Below are 13734 nucleotides of genomic sequence, written 5' to 3'. Positions count from 1 at the left end.
AGGCCTTCAAGCTTTTTCACGGACATCCCCTCCTTGACCGACTCAAGGAGGGAATTCTTAAAAGAGTACCTGCAACAAATACGTTAGTAAAAATAATCTTCATTGCTCCCTTTCAAACATGTTTTTTCCGTAGTGATCCTCATGAGAATATACTGACCATACAAAGGATGCGTCCTAAGACATTGGGCGCGCCCTCACCTTCATGAAGCCTGTATTGTTTCCTCAATAATTTTCTTTTACTACCTTCCACAGTGACAGGACGCGTCCTAAGCATGATGGGCGCGCCCTCCAGCCTCCATTGCCAAAAGACCACAATTGCCAAATACCTTTAACATGGTGAACGCGTCTATCACACCTGGGCGCGTTCTGCCCTAATCATGTACCTTCAAACTTTCTTATCATTAAGTCATCCTTCAGAAAAAACACCCTCAAAGTTGGGCACGTGTCCTGTAAGCCTTGACGCGTCCTAACCTTCTACAACACAATACCGAGTTTGACCGCAATTAGTCCGCGTTTGACCCGCGTTAATCAAATACCAAATTTTGGGTATAACAGCTAATCTAGGTCAAAGCTAATGGAATATGAAAATGTCTCAATTGTGCTTAAATGGATTGAAATCAAATGAAATTAGCAACTTCTTTTTTTTTTGGATTGAATCAAATGAAAGTAGCAACCTTTTTTTTTTAATTCGAACTTAGTCTAGTTAATTAGTACGCACTCTCTCAGGATTCATATATGATATAACCTAAGGTTCTTAGTTTATTCGGTCAATTATATTCGAGGGAAGGAATCTTGCAATTTTTTTGTATGAATAAAAAAGTTCGAAACCCGAATTATGCAAACTTTATTTGTTTTTATTTTGTTTAATATTTAAGGATTAATTAGTTGACGGCCTTAATGTTGAAGTATGAGTTAGGTTAAACTTTGTTCGGAAATTTGTTTTAGCTAGATTTTAATGTTTTAATGATTTTTTCGCTTGTTTTAATACCAAGTTATATTACAAATACTTTTCAGCAAAAAGTTCCGGTTGTGGGTTAGTATAATCCAAAATAGACACTTAGTAATTTATTGTTTTTCAATAATAATAAAATACTATTATACTGATGAAATATTTTTTATTATTTTTAAGAAATTATCTATGTAATTATATTTTAGTCGTCTAAAATTAATTACAACGTAAATATAATTTAAAATTTTATTGACCATAAGCATACGAAAGTTATGTAAAAATTATTATCAAAATTATATTTTATTGAGATAATAATAAAATATTGTTAAATCGAAATAACTCATACATCTAATATTTTTTTATTTGAGCTTAAACTTAGCTGTACTTTCCAGATGAAATAAGCAAGACTCGACTCGGGGAGTTTTAACTAGGGGTGAGCGCGGTGCGGTTGATGCGGTTTTTTCTCCAACCCGCAAATCAAACCGCACATGCGATTTGTTCAAATTTTCAAACCGCAACCGCACCGCATACCCTCGAAAACCGCATAAAGCACATCACGAAGGTACGGTGCGGTGCGGTGCAGTTTACTGCGTTTTATACTTTACAAGTTCAAAAAAATTAAATAAATACAAAATTTAAATCTAATCAAATTTCTGAAAATAGTTTTAGTCAATCAGAATGCAACATCTTAGTTCACTAGTATAAATACTTGAATTTTGGTTTTCCTAATGAAGAAATACAAACAAGATATTGTGTAGTCTCTTTTTTATTTGTCAGAAGATCATGTGGTCCATTTGAATTCCTTAATGAATTTAACATATAATTCTAACTTAATAAGGATGTTATGGTCATCCGCTGAAATTCAATTTAACTAAGAACATAAAATGGTTTTTTATGTTATCCGATAGGAATATAAGTATATATATATATAATATTAAATATTGCAGTGCAGTATGTTTTGAACCGCATTTCAGAAATTTAAAATCACAAACCGCACCGCACCGCGCGGTTTATTAAATATTTAAACCGCAACCGTACCACAAAAATTAAAAACCACGTTTTGCGGTGTGGTTTGGTGCGGTGTGGATAATTTTTGCAATTTGTGCGGTTTTCTACTCACCCCTAATTTTAACAGATGAAGTTGATCCACATGCAATGAAGTTGTTCAAAAATCAAAATAAGTACTCCCTCCGTCACATACTACGTTTTCTATTTTGACATTTTACACTATTCATATTAAGCGATTGACTACTTATTTACGTCTAATCTATAAGATCTAATATAGTAATGAGTGATTTTGTTGGATTCGTATCTATAATATTTTAATATAATAATTTTTTTTTATTTAATACTAATACATAATTAAAGATATTAATATTGAAAAATATGGATTAACAAACGTATATAATACAAATAGAAAATGTTTTAAGTACGGGGAGTACCGGTAACTATGTAGGTTGATCAAAAGCAGAAGTGAAGGTGGGGGGGGAGTGGGACAACGTGGCTAACGGAAAAGCGTGAGTCAGCACCATAAATGAATCGGTGCCGACGTGGAACAGTTAGACCATACTTATTACTCTAACCAGAATACAACATCAATTGAAATTGCAGTAGAAGCCGCTCAACGCGATACTCTCTAAAATGATAAATTTTCTATTTACGAAAATTCTCAATATCAAATTCGTATTAATAATCGCCAGACGCCAGTGTTACATCTATTCAGATCTTTGCTCGTGTATAAAATAATTATAGTGTCAGCTTATATTTCTTTTTATATCATTCATTCATGAATAAATATTCTACTATAGTAATCGGTGTTAAGTTTATTATATATATATTTCAACAAATATTAAAATGATAATTTTTATATATATATCCCGAGCTTCTTTAAACAAATACGAGGGGCATACACTGTCATCTCAATGATGTGTGTACTTTGTATCGAGAAAAAGATTGCAACTATTAGAACAGAAATATTAATTTCACATGATGAAAATTCAAAACCGCAATAATCTAGATGACTTTTCCCGTTTTCCGACGAGGATCAACATGAATTTGGAAATTGGGATAATGGAAAAATAACACTGTGCAAAAGTATACGCCCCTCATTTCTATACTCTTGTAAGTATGGAAATTCTTAAGTATGTAAAATTAGGTTTAAAAAGAATAAGACTTCATATCTCTAAAAACCCAGGACTGGTCTCATGACTCATGAAGAGGGAATACTTATGTACCAATAATATGATTGTTGGAAAAAAACAACCTTTGTCATAAAAGGTAAGTAGATGGCCATAACTTAACATAACTATTTTGGACACGATATCACCTACTGTCCTTAAAATTACATGAAAAATTAATATTTTATCTATCTTTTTAGTATATTAGATAAAAATATGAAAGTATATGAAAGATTTCTCTTTTAATACTGTTATATTATTTTCATTCGAATACACGACATTACACGAATTATACGACATAAATAAATATTATAATTAAATATTAATATTTATTATTAATATATATATATTTATAATAGATATATGTATATTTATTTTTAAATAATACTTAATTTTATAATATTATATATAAATTTGATCTAAAATTATATATTTTTTAATATATTTTGTTGAATTTTACCCAAATATTTTATTTATTTATTCATTTATTTTAATATTAATATTAATTTTAATTGAAAACACGGCACAATATGAAAAATAAGTACACAAAAAAGTACACAAATCCTGCATATATTACAATGGCCCGGTATAATCAGTGGAGTATATAATTTGGTACTTAAAACTTAGAAGGGAGTATTCAATTTCCAACGAGGCTAATAAACACTTTTAGCATTTAGGAATAAGAGAGTATCTATATACAAATATCCTGTTTATTACAGAAAGTATGTGTAGCAAAGTTGAATATTGCAACCTTTTCCGAAAGATTGTCAAAAGAAAATAAAGAGAAAAAGGGGCTACAAAATGATTTGAAATGGAGAAAAGGGTAAATATCTCCCTCCCTCCCTTATTCATTTCATTTTCACAGGGGGAGGGGGCTCTTCCCTCCTCTGGCTTGTGCCTATAAATAGCTAAGCAATGCCACCAAGCCATGTGTTCATCTGCCTCTCTCGCTCTCTCTCCCCTCCCCACTGTACGAAACCAACTCATCTCCCTCCTTCCCTTTTATTTCCACCTATTCTATATATAGCCTTCTCTCTCTGTATTCATATTATTATCACACTCTCTTTGTTTATTCTCTCCTCTTCTTTCAATATTTATCTAACCATGGTACTCTCACCACTTGAACAACAACATTTTAGTGTTGACAGACCATCCATAACTCCCACATTGTTTCATGGCATTCCTGTCATTGACCTCTCTAACCCTGACTCTACATCATGTCTTGTTGAGGCTTGTGAAGACTATGGCTTCTTCAAAGTTATCAACCATGGCATCCCTACTCATTTCATCTCCAATCTTGAAACACAAGCCATCGATTTCTTTTCTTTACCTCTACATGAAAAAGAAAAGGCTGGTCCCCCTAACCCTTTTGGTTATGGTAACAAGAGCATTGGACGTCACGGCGACATCGGGTGGCTTGAATATCTCCTCTTAACAACTGACCATGATTTTGATTACCAGAAACTTGCCTCTGTCTCTGCTCAAACCCCGGAAAATTTTAGGTAATTTTTTTTTTAACTATGCAAGCGTAACACGGAACCTACTCTACTCAGACTTGAACTCTCGACCTTTATGTACCTTTCACCATATTTAAAATTATTATTAAATAACTCAATCTTTAATAAGTTGTTGTTTACATTTCAGGCAGGCTGTTAATGACTATGTATCAGCTGTGAAGAATATGGCATGTCAGATTCTTGAGCTTCTAGCTGATGGTTTGAAAATTCAAGAGAAGAATGTGTTTAGTAAACTTCTAATGGACGAACAGAGTGACTCTGTTTTTAGGCTGAATCACTATCCTGCATCCCCTGATAAAAACTTGATTGGGTTCGGAGAACACACCGACCCACAAATCATATCTGTTCTAAGGTCTAACAATACCTCAGGCCTTCAAATCTCCTTAAAAGATGACAGCTCCTGGTTCTCTGTTCCACCAGACCAAGACTCCTTCTTTATCAACGTTGGTGACTCTTTACAGGTACGTAGAATATGTAATTTTATGTCCCTGTCAAATTTTCAACTGTTTGATTCATCTAAAAATATCAATTTTTTTCCTTTTTAAAAAAATTGAAGGGCGCAAAATTCATGTAGAAACAACTGTTTCTGCATGGTGATTTCTCTTTATGTAGTAGTCAATTTCCCCCTTTTCTTGAAATGGACTTTACGACGAATATTCACCGGTGATTTATAAATAAATAAATTTGGAAATTGCAGGTAATGACTAATGGGAGGTTCAAGAGTGTGAAACATAGGGTTTTGGCAAATAGTGAGAAATCAAGGGTGTCAATGATTTATTTTGGAGGACCACCACTAAGTGAAAAGATAGCTCCATTGCCTTCGTTGCTTATGGAAGGAGAGAACAGCAGCTTGTACAAGGAGTTTACTTGGTTTGAGTACAAAAAATCAGCCTACGAGTCAAGGCTGGCTGATAATCGACTCTGCCTGTTTGAGAAAATTGTGGCTTCGTAATATTGCTAGTCTTTCATGTACACAAGTAAGAGTAAACTTGTTGTACCTTTCAATTTTTAGGTTTGCTATGTTTATTATGACTTTTAGAGATAGGGTTTCAAGTAAAAATTTTATTGTTTTGCTTTTGTTTTTGTTTCAGAAATTTGATGTTATCCATTTAGCTAATTGTGAGTATTGATTTGTAGTACTCTGCAACCGTTCATGTGTACTATATATTTGTCGAAGTCAACATCAATTTTTGTAATTTTGAAAATTATAATTCATCGAATGAAAAATGGTAAGTAATATGACGCATGAATTAAGACATGAATAGTACTTAGATATCACAAATTGGTTTCAAAATATATTTTTCAATAAGATGGCACAACATATTTTATATTTTTGTTTATGAAAGCTTATGTATACACGTAAAATATATTTTATTATTAAAAAAATTACCAAATATCAATATTACACAAAATTATTTATAAACGATTTTGTACACTAATTCGGGATGCCTAGCTCTTTCCTTGAGAAATACTAACTTCAGACCTTTGTTTTAGTACGAACAAATGAAAAATTAGTAAAAAGAGAAGGGAATCTTCAAACCAAGGACATATAAATGTGAATCAATGTCTCAAACTCTGGCTGCTAAGAATTCCCATGGATAGAAAAAGTAAAGAAAAACAAGTGTCAAGAATCTGGAGCATAGCCGCAGCCATCACTCATTTACCAACTAAGCATATGTAAAAGAAGAAGAACAAGTGTCTAATATTGGATAAGGACGGGGTGACCTAGCTAGCAGTTTCATAACACAGTTAATCAAAGTGATATTGTACAGTGAAAGTGGAATACGGGAGGTACACTACAGCTAGCATATTTGCATAGGAATGAAAGAATCACGTGAGTACTGCTAGAACGGGAGAGCTTCTTTGGCACTGTAACGAGTGATCTACATGACAGGACGTTGTATAACTGCTCTATTAAGTATGACCACCTTTTACTTAAAAAAAAGAAGTATGACCACCTTCATTTGACTAGGTTTTATTTCATAATTTTTTTTTTTGCCAACAAGGGAATAGCCTTTCATTAAATCAAATCATTTTTAGTACATTGTTGTGCAAGATATGCTTGTACTAAATACGACTAAGTCAAATTGACAGTTCTAAAAATTAGTTGTATGATAATCTAAATTTGTATTTTGTATTATATTACTTGAGTCTGTAAAATTGTCAAAGATTATACTGGAGTATTTTTTTATAAATAGTCTCAAGTCTAAGAATAAACTATGTAAGAAGATCAGAAAGATCATGCCTCGGAGAAATATTGAAGAAGTTTGGAGTTGAATAAATACGTTTTCGGAAATGTTTTAAGTCAAGATATCTAGAAGTCACAGATCAAATCATATAGAGAAGTCATTCGAGAACTCCAGAATGACTTATCGAGAAGTTCAAAACAGCTTATAGAGAAGTCTCGGAAATATCGACAAGTCAAATGAAGACATGAAGATTGGAGATATCGACAAGTCAAATTATTATTAGAGATCTCTGAGATAACTACAAGTCAAAATGTATATAGAGATCTCTGAGATATCGACAAGTCATTTCTACATTACAGAACTAAGAGATATCGATAAGTCAATATGCTTATAGAGATCTCGGAGATATCGACAAGTCATTTCCACATGCAGAAATCTAGAGACCTCGACAAGACAAGTTCACTTATAGAGAACTCAGAGATCTCGACAAGTCAAAACACTTAATTGTTTTGATTAATAATACAAGTTGGGAAGTGAGTTTTTCACGTCAAATATATTGTTGTGTGTTTGTGTGCGTACTTTGTATTGATAGAATTGAATCTCGAATATGTGTGTGTTTCCTCCTAACAAATGGTATCAAGAGTTGAGGTTCGAGGTTCGTGATGAATTGGGTCAGAGGAACATTCGAGGTTCAATTGGTATGGTGGAGTGCGTTGATGAATTTGTTGACAAAGTTACGTGCAGTATGGCGATTGACTTGCATCGTGGATCAATTCGTTCGGAATCAGGATGGAAGATGTGTAATATCCGGGATATATCGTGTAATAATTTTTTTTACTAATAAATAATTATTACGTATGTTCAGTATCTATTCTGTGAATTATTTGTTAAGTGTTATATGTGTTTGGATGTTTAAAATTAATATTAATTGTGTATTTTAATTTTTATATGTCCAAAATAAAATATAAATAATTATCATATCTTCCTATTTATTTTTTTGTTGATTTATGATTTTATAGGAAATATATGGATTTTATAAAATCTTTTTCCGAGTAGTTAAAAACTATTTTATACAATCGGGAATCAACCGACGTCATCCGTTTTTACGTTTTTATAACCCGAAACTCTTCCGAAAACTCCTTCCTAACCTAATTGCAATATTTTGAGCATTTTCCATGTTTCGATTTTTTCGATCCGGAGTACGGTTTGTCCTGTGCTGGTCCGGGCGCAACATTTTCGATATATTATTCATTTCGGTAAATCGATAAAACTCGTATTTTCGATAAACATGATCTTTTTATTAAACTATCACAATTATCACCTCGTAATATGTGTAACCAGGCGCTGAGACCAAGACCGCAGTACTAATTGTACTGATTTGGATATTTATCCCGAAAACCGGTACCGTTTGGATCAGTTTTTATAAATAAACGTACCATTTTATAACAGGAATGATCCAACGGGATACTAATTTTCCGTAATTATAAATAGCCTCTACCGTATTTTATTTTGTACCAGAAATCATTTGCAAACAGTGTTTACAGAGTTTTTACAGAGAAAATACTATAATCATATTTTATTCTTCGTAATCAAACACAAATTCAGAGGCGTTATCGATATCGGATTTTGGCGTGCATATACTCAAAACGAAGCTGTTGATTTGTACTTTTAGAATCTTTCATCAAAACCACTGTAGAATCAAGTGGTAATCCTCTACAAACTGTTTTTAATTCGAATTATTAATGACTTAAAATACGAATTTTTGTACGGAAGATTGTTTGTATGATTTGATGATTGCATGATGTAGAACTTTTCTTCCTGATGATTTTGATATATTATATGACTGATTTGGAGGTCAATAACATGCTCAAATATGTGTTTGATTCTCGGAATTAGAAATTAGGGTTTTTGATTAGTTTGAATGTTCTTGATTAAAATTAGTTATTTTTGAATTAGGGGTTATTAGTTAATTCGGGTGATTGGGTTATGTTCTTGATGAAAATTGCAATCGATTTATATATTTGGAAGTACCAAACGGTTCCTGGACTGGTCTAATCAACCGATTTAAAAATCGCCGGAGTTCATGGTCGAACTCGCCGAATTTCTTATTCCAGTTATTGTTTGTGATGTTGGATGGTAATTTTGGATTCCCAGAACGTTGATGAATGAATTCGTGACAGAAAACGATACAGAAGATCATGGTTTGCAGGCAGATTAAGGTCGCCAGAGTCCGGCGGCGGGCACCGAAAACTGTGTTCATCCCGGAAACCGGCGGTTCATCCCGACCCGGTTACCGACCCGTTTACCTGGTTATCAAAACCCGGTTTTGATCTTATAATCCCAATTGCAATTCCTAGAAACTGTTTCTAGGATTTTCTTTTTTAAATAATTCAAAAATCTCTATTTTAACTTCTAAAAAAAAATTCATTTTAATTACCAAAATTCATTATTTATTATTCTGAAAATTATTTTTTATTCAAAAATAAATATAAATTATTTAATTAATTAATTTTAGTTAATAATTAATTATTAAATTGATCAATTAATTTAAGTATTAATTGATTAATTAATTTAATTGGTTATTAATTAATTTTAATTAATTATTTAATTGGATTTAATTAATTTTAGTTAGTAATTAATTATTAAATTGATCAATTAATTTAAGTATTAATTGATTAATTAATTTAATTGGTTATTAATTAATTTTAATTAATTATATTATTGGATTTAATTATTTTAAATTGATTTAAAAATTCTAAAAAATAGTTTTGAGCTTTAAAATATTATTTTAAATTGTTTTCAAGGCTCGATAATTATTATAAAATTATTTTGACGCCAGAATTGGCTAACCGAACCATGTTTATTGCTTTAAAATTGATCCAACGACCCGTTTTAATTCTGAAAAATATTTTAAAAATCATATTAAATACCTGAAAGACTGTTTATGGCCCGAGACTACCTTATAAATGAAATTTCATTGATTGTTTGATGTGCTCTGTGCTATATGTGTCTTATTTGTTTGATTGTCGGTCTATGTGATCAGTGTTTACTTGTTTTAGCATAACTTTTAATCCGTCAATCAGATTTAGGTTAAACAAAGGGTAGATGAAACCTTATGACATCCATGTAACGATTAGAATAATGTGAGATGAATATTGATAGATACTTATGATGCCTAGCAGAGTAAGCAAGGCGTAGGAAAGGGAAACAGGTGATCAGAAAATGGAATCGACATGTAGAAAATACAGCAAGTGATCAGAAAATAGAATCGAGGCATAGGAAAAGTAGACGAGTGGTTGTTGAAGAAAGTCATTTGACGAGTACAAGTGAAATTGGAATCGATTGTGATAAGGCAAGTACTTCTAAACCTTTTTCGAGATATAATGCAAATATTTCTAAACTTTCTCGTAACATATTGTTAAGTGTTCAAAATAACTCTGTTTTATATTGTAAATACATTGAATCCTTCAGCCTTGAACCTGAGCCACATCATTTGATCTTTGAGCCGTAAGCCTTATTCTTTGTGAACCATTTCTTGTTGATTTCCAAATACTAAACCACGCAAATATGACACTACTCTCCAAATATACAACCACCAAACACTGGAATAGAATTGTTTGAACATCCAGAAACTTTTATACTCAACCATACCTTGTGACATCAAAGAACTAAACCTTGTAAACCATTGTTCAACTAATACCCGATTCTCCTACAGGCTGAAGGCCATTCCTTATACGTACTTCGATACCCCTTGTGATACTCATGAAATGCATCATGCCTTTATATAAATGTTTCATCACTGTTGATTACAATCTTGTTTTATTAAATTATATTGTTTATCATATTGAACTGCTTTAGAATTGGATAGTTTTTTTTATATGTAGGGACCAGATTCGTGGTCAGACCATATCAATGGTCAAGTTAGGCCAATGTGTGCCTTAGATCCAGCAATTAGAGCAGTGATGTGTGCTTTGCTCGGGGTTAGTGCGTGACTGATCAGCAGCCTAACCTTGGTTTTAAAACTTAAAATGAATATCCAATTCTAATCATTGTTTAGCAATAAATTTGATTCCTCTGAACCATTTTGTTTGATCATTGATTAACCTCAATTATTGTCTTTGTGACTTGCTGAGCTAGTTAGCTCACTCTTGCGAATCTTTTTATGTATTCTACAGCTAAGAAGGATACGATTGATAGCGAGGTTTTCCCAGTTCAATATACGAGCTAGGATTCCAGATTATGTTGGATCGAGCTAGCAGGAGCTTATTGCAGTAGTGAGATAGTAAGATTGTAAGAATAATTTCCTTATCAGTTGTAAGTTAAATTAGTTGGGATTTGGTACGTTGTAACAAAAGTTAAGGTTGTGGCTTGTTTTCATACTTTAACCTGTTGCGATCCGTGGTTATGTAAAGCACGGTCATTGCAAATAATATTTCATATACAGGTTTATATATTGTGTATGTGTTGTGGACCCCAAACTTCTGAACCGGGTTTGGAGGGCGCCACAGGTTGGTATCAGAGCTACATGTTATAAGTCACTGAAACAAGCCTAGGTTGTCGGGATTTGGTAGAGGGTTAGGATTAGGAATAGGAAATAGAAAGATAAGTCGTCGTGAGGATTGAGTGCGACTATATAGTAGGTCTCCGGCACGGTTCGTGTTGCGATTCGGGATTCTTAGCTTGCGATGTGATTTCCAGACAACGGCAATGACAGATCCTGTTTTCCTAGTATCATCTGATCATTTGGAGCCTCCTATTTGAGGATCATCATCTTCTTTCAGATTTGAATTGCATCTTGTTCTTCTATCAGTATTAATGGTATTACCTTCTGTTATGATAGTTGCGCTTCTCCAAGTTATTATACGCTATTCTATCACCTCTTGATACGAGATTACCTATTTAAGAACCTTCATTTGCTTATTCTTGTTCTTCTGTACATTCAACTATGAATGTATCTTTTCAATTTACTCTGCACCATGTTCTATACCCTCAGTTTAAAAACCTGTCTTATGGAACAACAGTATTTATGAGAAGGGATGCGATAGCTACAGTAAATGGTAAGTACATGAGATATTAATAAAGGTGAGAAGGAGTTTAGAAAAAAAAGAAAGATTCACGTGTTTCGGAGGATGGCTTCTACCAAATTAAATGGGGCCACTAGTGAATAGACCACCCTCGATTAGTTGTGGGATAGACTAAAGGAATTTTGAAAGAGTTAGAGAGAAAAGTATAAATCTGGAATTTTCGTAGAATTAGATGATGGTGCTATGATAAATGTGATATATAAAGCAGTGATGTGACCTGATGTAAGCAAACTTTTTTCTATGAAATAGACTCGTTGGCTGTTAGATAGACCTGTTCCACTTAATGACTGCAAAGACGATGACGGGAGTACTACCAGTATGGAAGCTTTGAAATGAAGCTACAAATAAGATAATATGCAACGACATCTGAAGTTTTCATCGATTAAGGAAGGTAACAGACTCAATGAAGGAGAGAAGATAAATGGAAGTGAATGGATCTTTGTGTGATCGTTTCTTTAACTTGGTATCTTGTTATAAGAAGGACAACAACCAACTCATATAGTAAGGACAACCAGATGTGTGATTTTCAAAATTTATAAACAAGTTTTCGAAAAAAAAAAGATTTTCCCTTATAAAAATTTCTAAAAGCCTTTTTGGAATAAAATAAGTTTTAAACATCGGTTGTCAAGTTACTACTTGAGTTTCTTGTTTGTTAAAAGATCCGGATTACCTGGAAGGATGCTGTTTCAGACTTAGTATTGCTAATTCAGAAAACAAAGTAACCTGCGATTATGAAGAAGTTTATTATTCCTAACAGTAAGGTGCAAGTATTTTTTGATAAGATTAACAACATAACCAGCATACGGAGTAGCTATTCATCCAATTACTGGGACTATCAGAGTTCAAGGAATTCATTGATTTAACAGAAGCCTGAGCATGACCGAAGAAGATTGGGAAGATTTCCAGACTTTTCTAAAAGAAGAATATATTTAACAAAAGGATCGTTATGTTGAATGATTCATGGTTATTCTAAATTAAAAAGAGGAAACTCGAGGTTATCTGATAAGAATGCCATTATGATCGAATTGTTAAAGTATTATATGTGTAAATACGATGCTATAGACACAAGACTTAACAAGAATATTTACCATAATACTTAGTTTGCGAAGGCATTTCAACGTACCTTCTAAAGTTGTTATATGACACAATTGGGATAAGATTGAACAAGCTCGAAAGATGAATACAAGTGAAATGTGGATGGTGACCAATGGTATCATTCTTTTCCTCAATATTACAGCGTATATTCCTTTTTAATTCCTAAAAATATATGAACTTCTTTTCTTAATAAATTCTTTCTGATGATATCAAAAAGGAGGATGTTGCATTCCTTTCAAATTTAATTGTTCCCCTCAAGTTTTGCTCTCTGATTGGGACAAATAGTATTATGGTGAGATGCTTTGTCGGAATGACGAAGAGTCGGGTGGGACGCCACCTAATCATGTGCTGTATGCCATACGGTATGAAAGACTAGCCATATTAAGTACCAATGTGGTTGTCTCATTCATATTCAAATCATTACTTCTTCTTTCTTTTCAACTCTAAGTTTATTAAAATTGTGAATCCTTCTAGTTTTTTCGTCGTACAGTTGTTCTTTGCGAGGGCTTTTCAAATAAAAGTCAACTTATTATACACCAAGCGGGCAAAGTCCCATTTACCTCTCATGCATGGAAAGGAAACAAGGGCATAAGGCGAGAATTGCAAATCACTAGCCCTAGCCAGGGATGCACTAAGAGTCAAGGGAATCTACTTCAATAAGGAATACGTCTCCGAGAACGAGAATTTGCGATTTTCCTGAGAAATATGTTATTTAGAATATGG

At 32.9% G+C, this 13734-nt stretch overlaps 1 protein-coding gene across 1 annotated transcript; it reads left to right on the top strand.

The window, feature by feature from the left end:
- The first annotated feature begins 3995 nt into the window (after positions 1-3995).
- On the top strand, positions 3996-5790 carry LOC141708415 (gibberellin 2-beta-dioxygenase 1-like). The gene is made up of 3 exons (XM_074512036.1): positions 3996-4628; positions 4771-5104; positions 5341-5790. Exons 1-3 carry the CDS (start codon positions 4042-4044, stop codon positions 5593-5595), a joined length of 1176 nt encoding a protein of 391 aa, XP_074368137.1. The 5' UTR covers positions 3996-4041; the 3' UTR covers positions 5596-5790.
- Positions 5791-13734: the final 7944 nt, after the last annotated feature.

Source organism: Apium graveolens, chromosome 2 (genome assembly GCF_009905375.1).
Source record: "Apium graveolens cultivar Ventura chromosome 2, ASM990537v1, whole genome shotgun sequence".
Lineage (NCBI taxonomy): Eukaryota > Viridiplantae > Streptophyta > Magnoliopsida > Apiales > Apiaceae > Apium > Apium graveolens.
Note: the sequence above shows the minus strand (reverse complement) of the source record. Positions and strands in the feature narration are given on the sequence as shown.

Coding starts and splice junctions, on each gene's coding strand:
- LOC141708415 (XM_074512036.1), top strand. CDS start 4,042: ATGCCACCAAGCCATGTGTTCATCTGCCTCTCTCGCTCTCTCTCCCCT. Junction 4,629..4,770: donor CAAACCCCGGAAAATTTTAG/GTAATTTTTTTT, acceptor TTTACATTTCAG/GCAGGCTGTTAATGACTATG. Junction 5,105..5,340: donor ACGTTGGTGACTCTTTACAG/GTACGTAGAATA, acceptor TGGAAATTGCAG/GTAATGACTAATGGGAGGTT.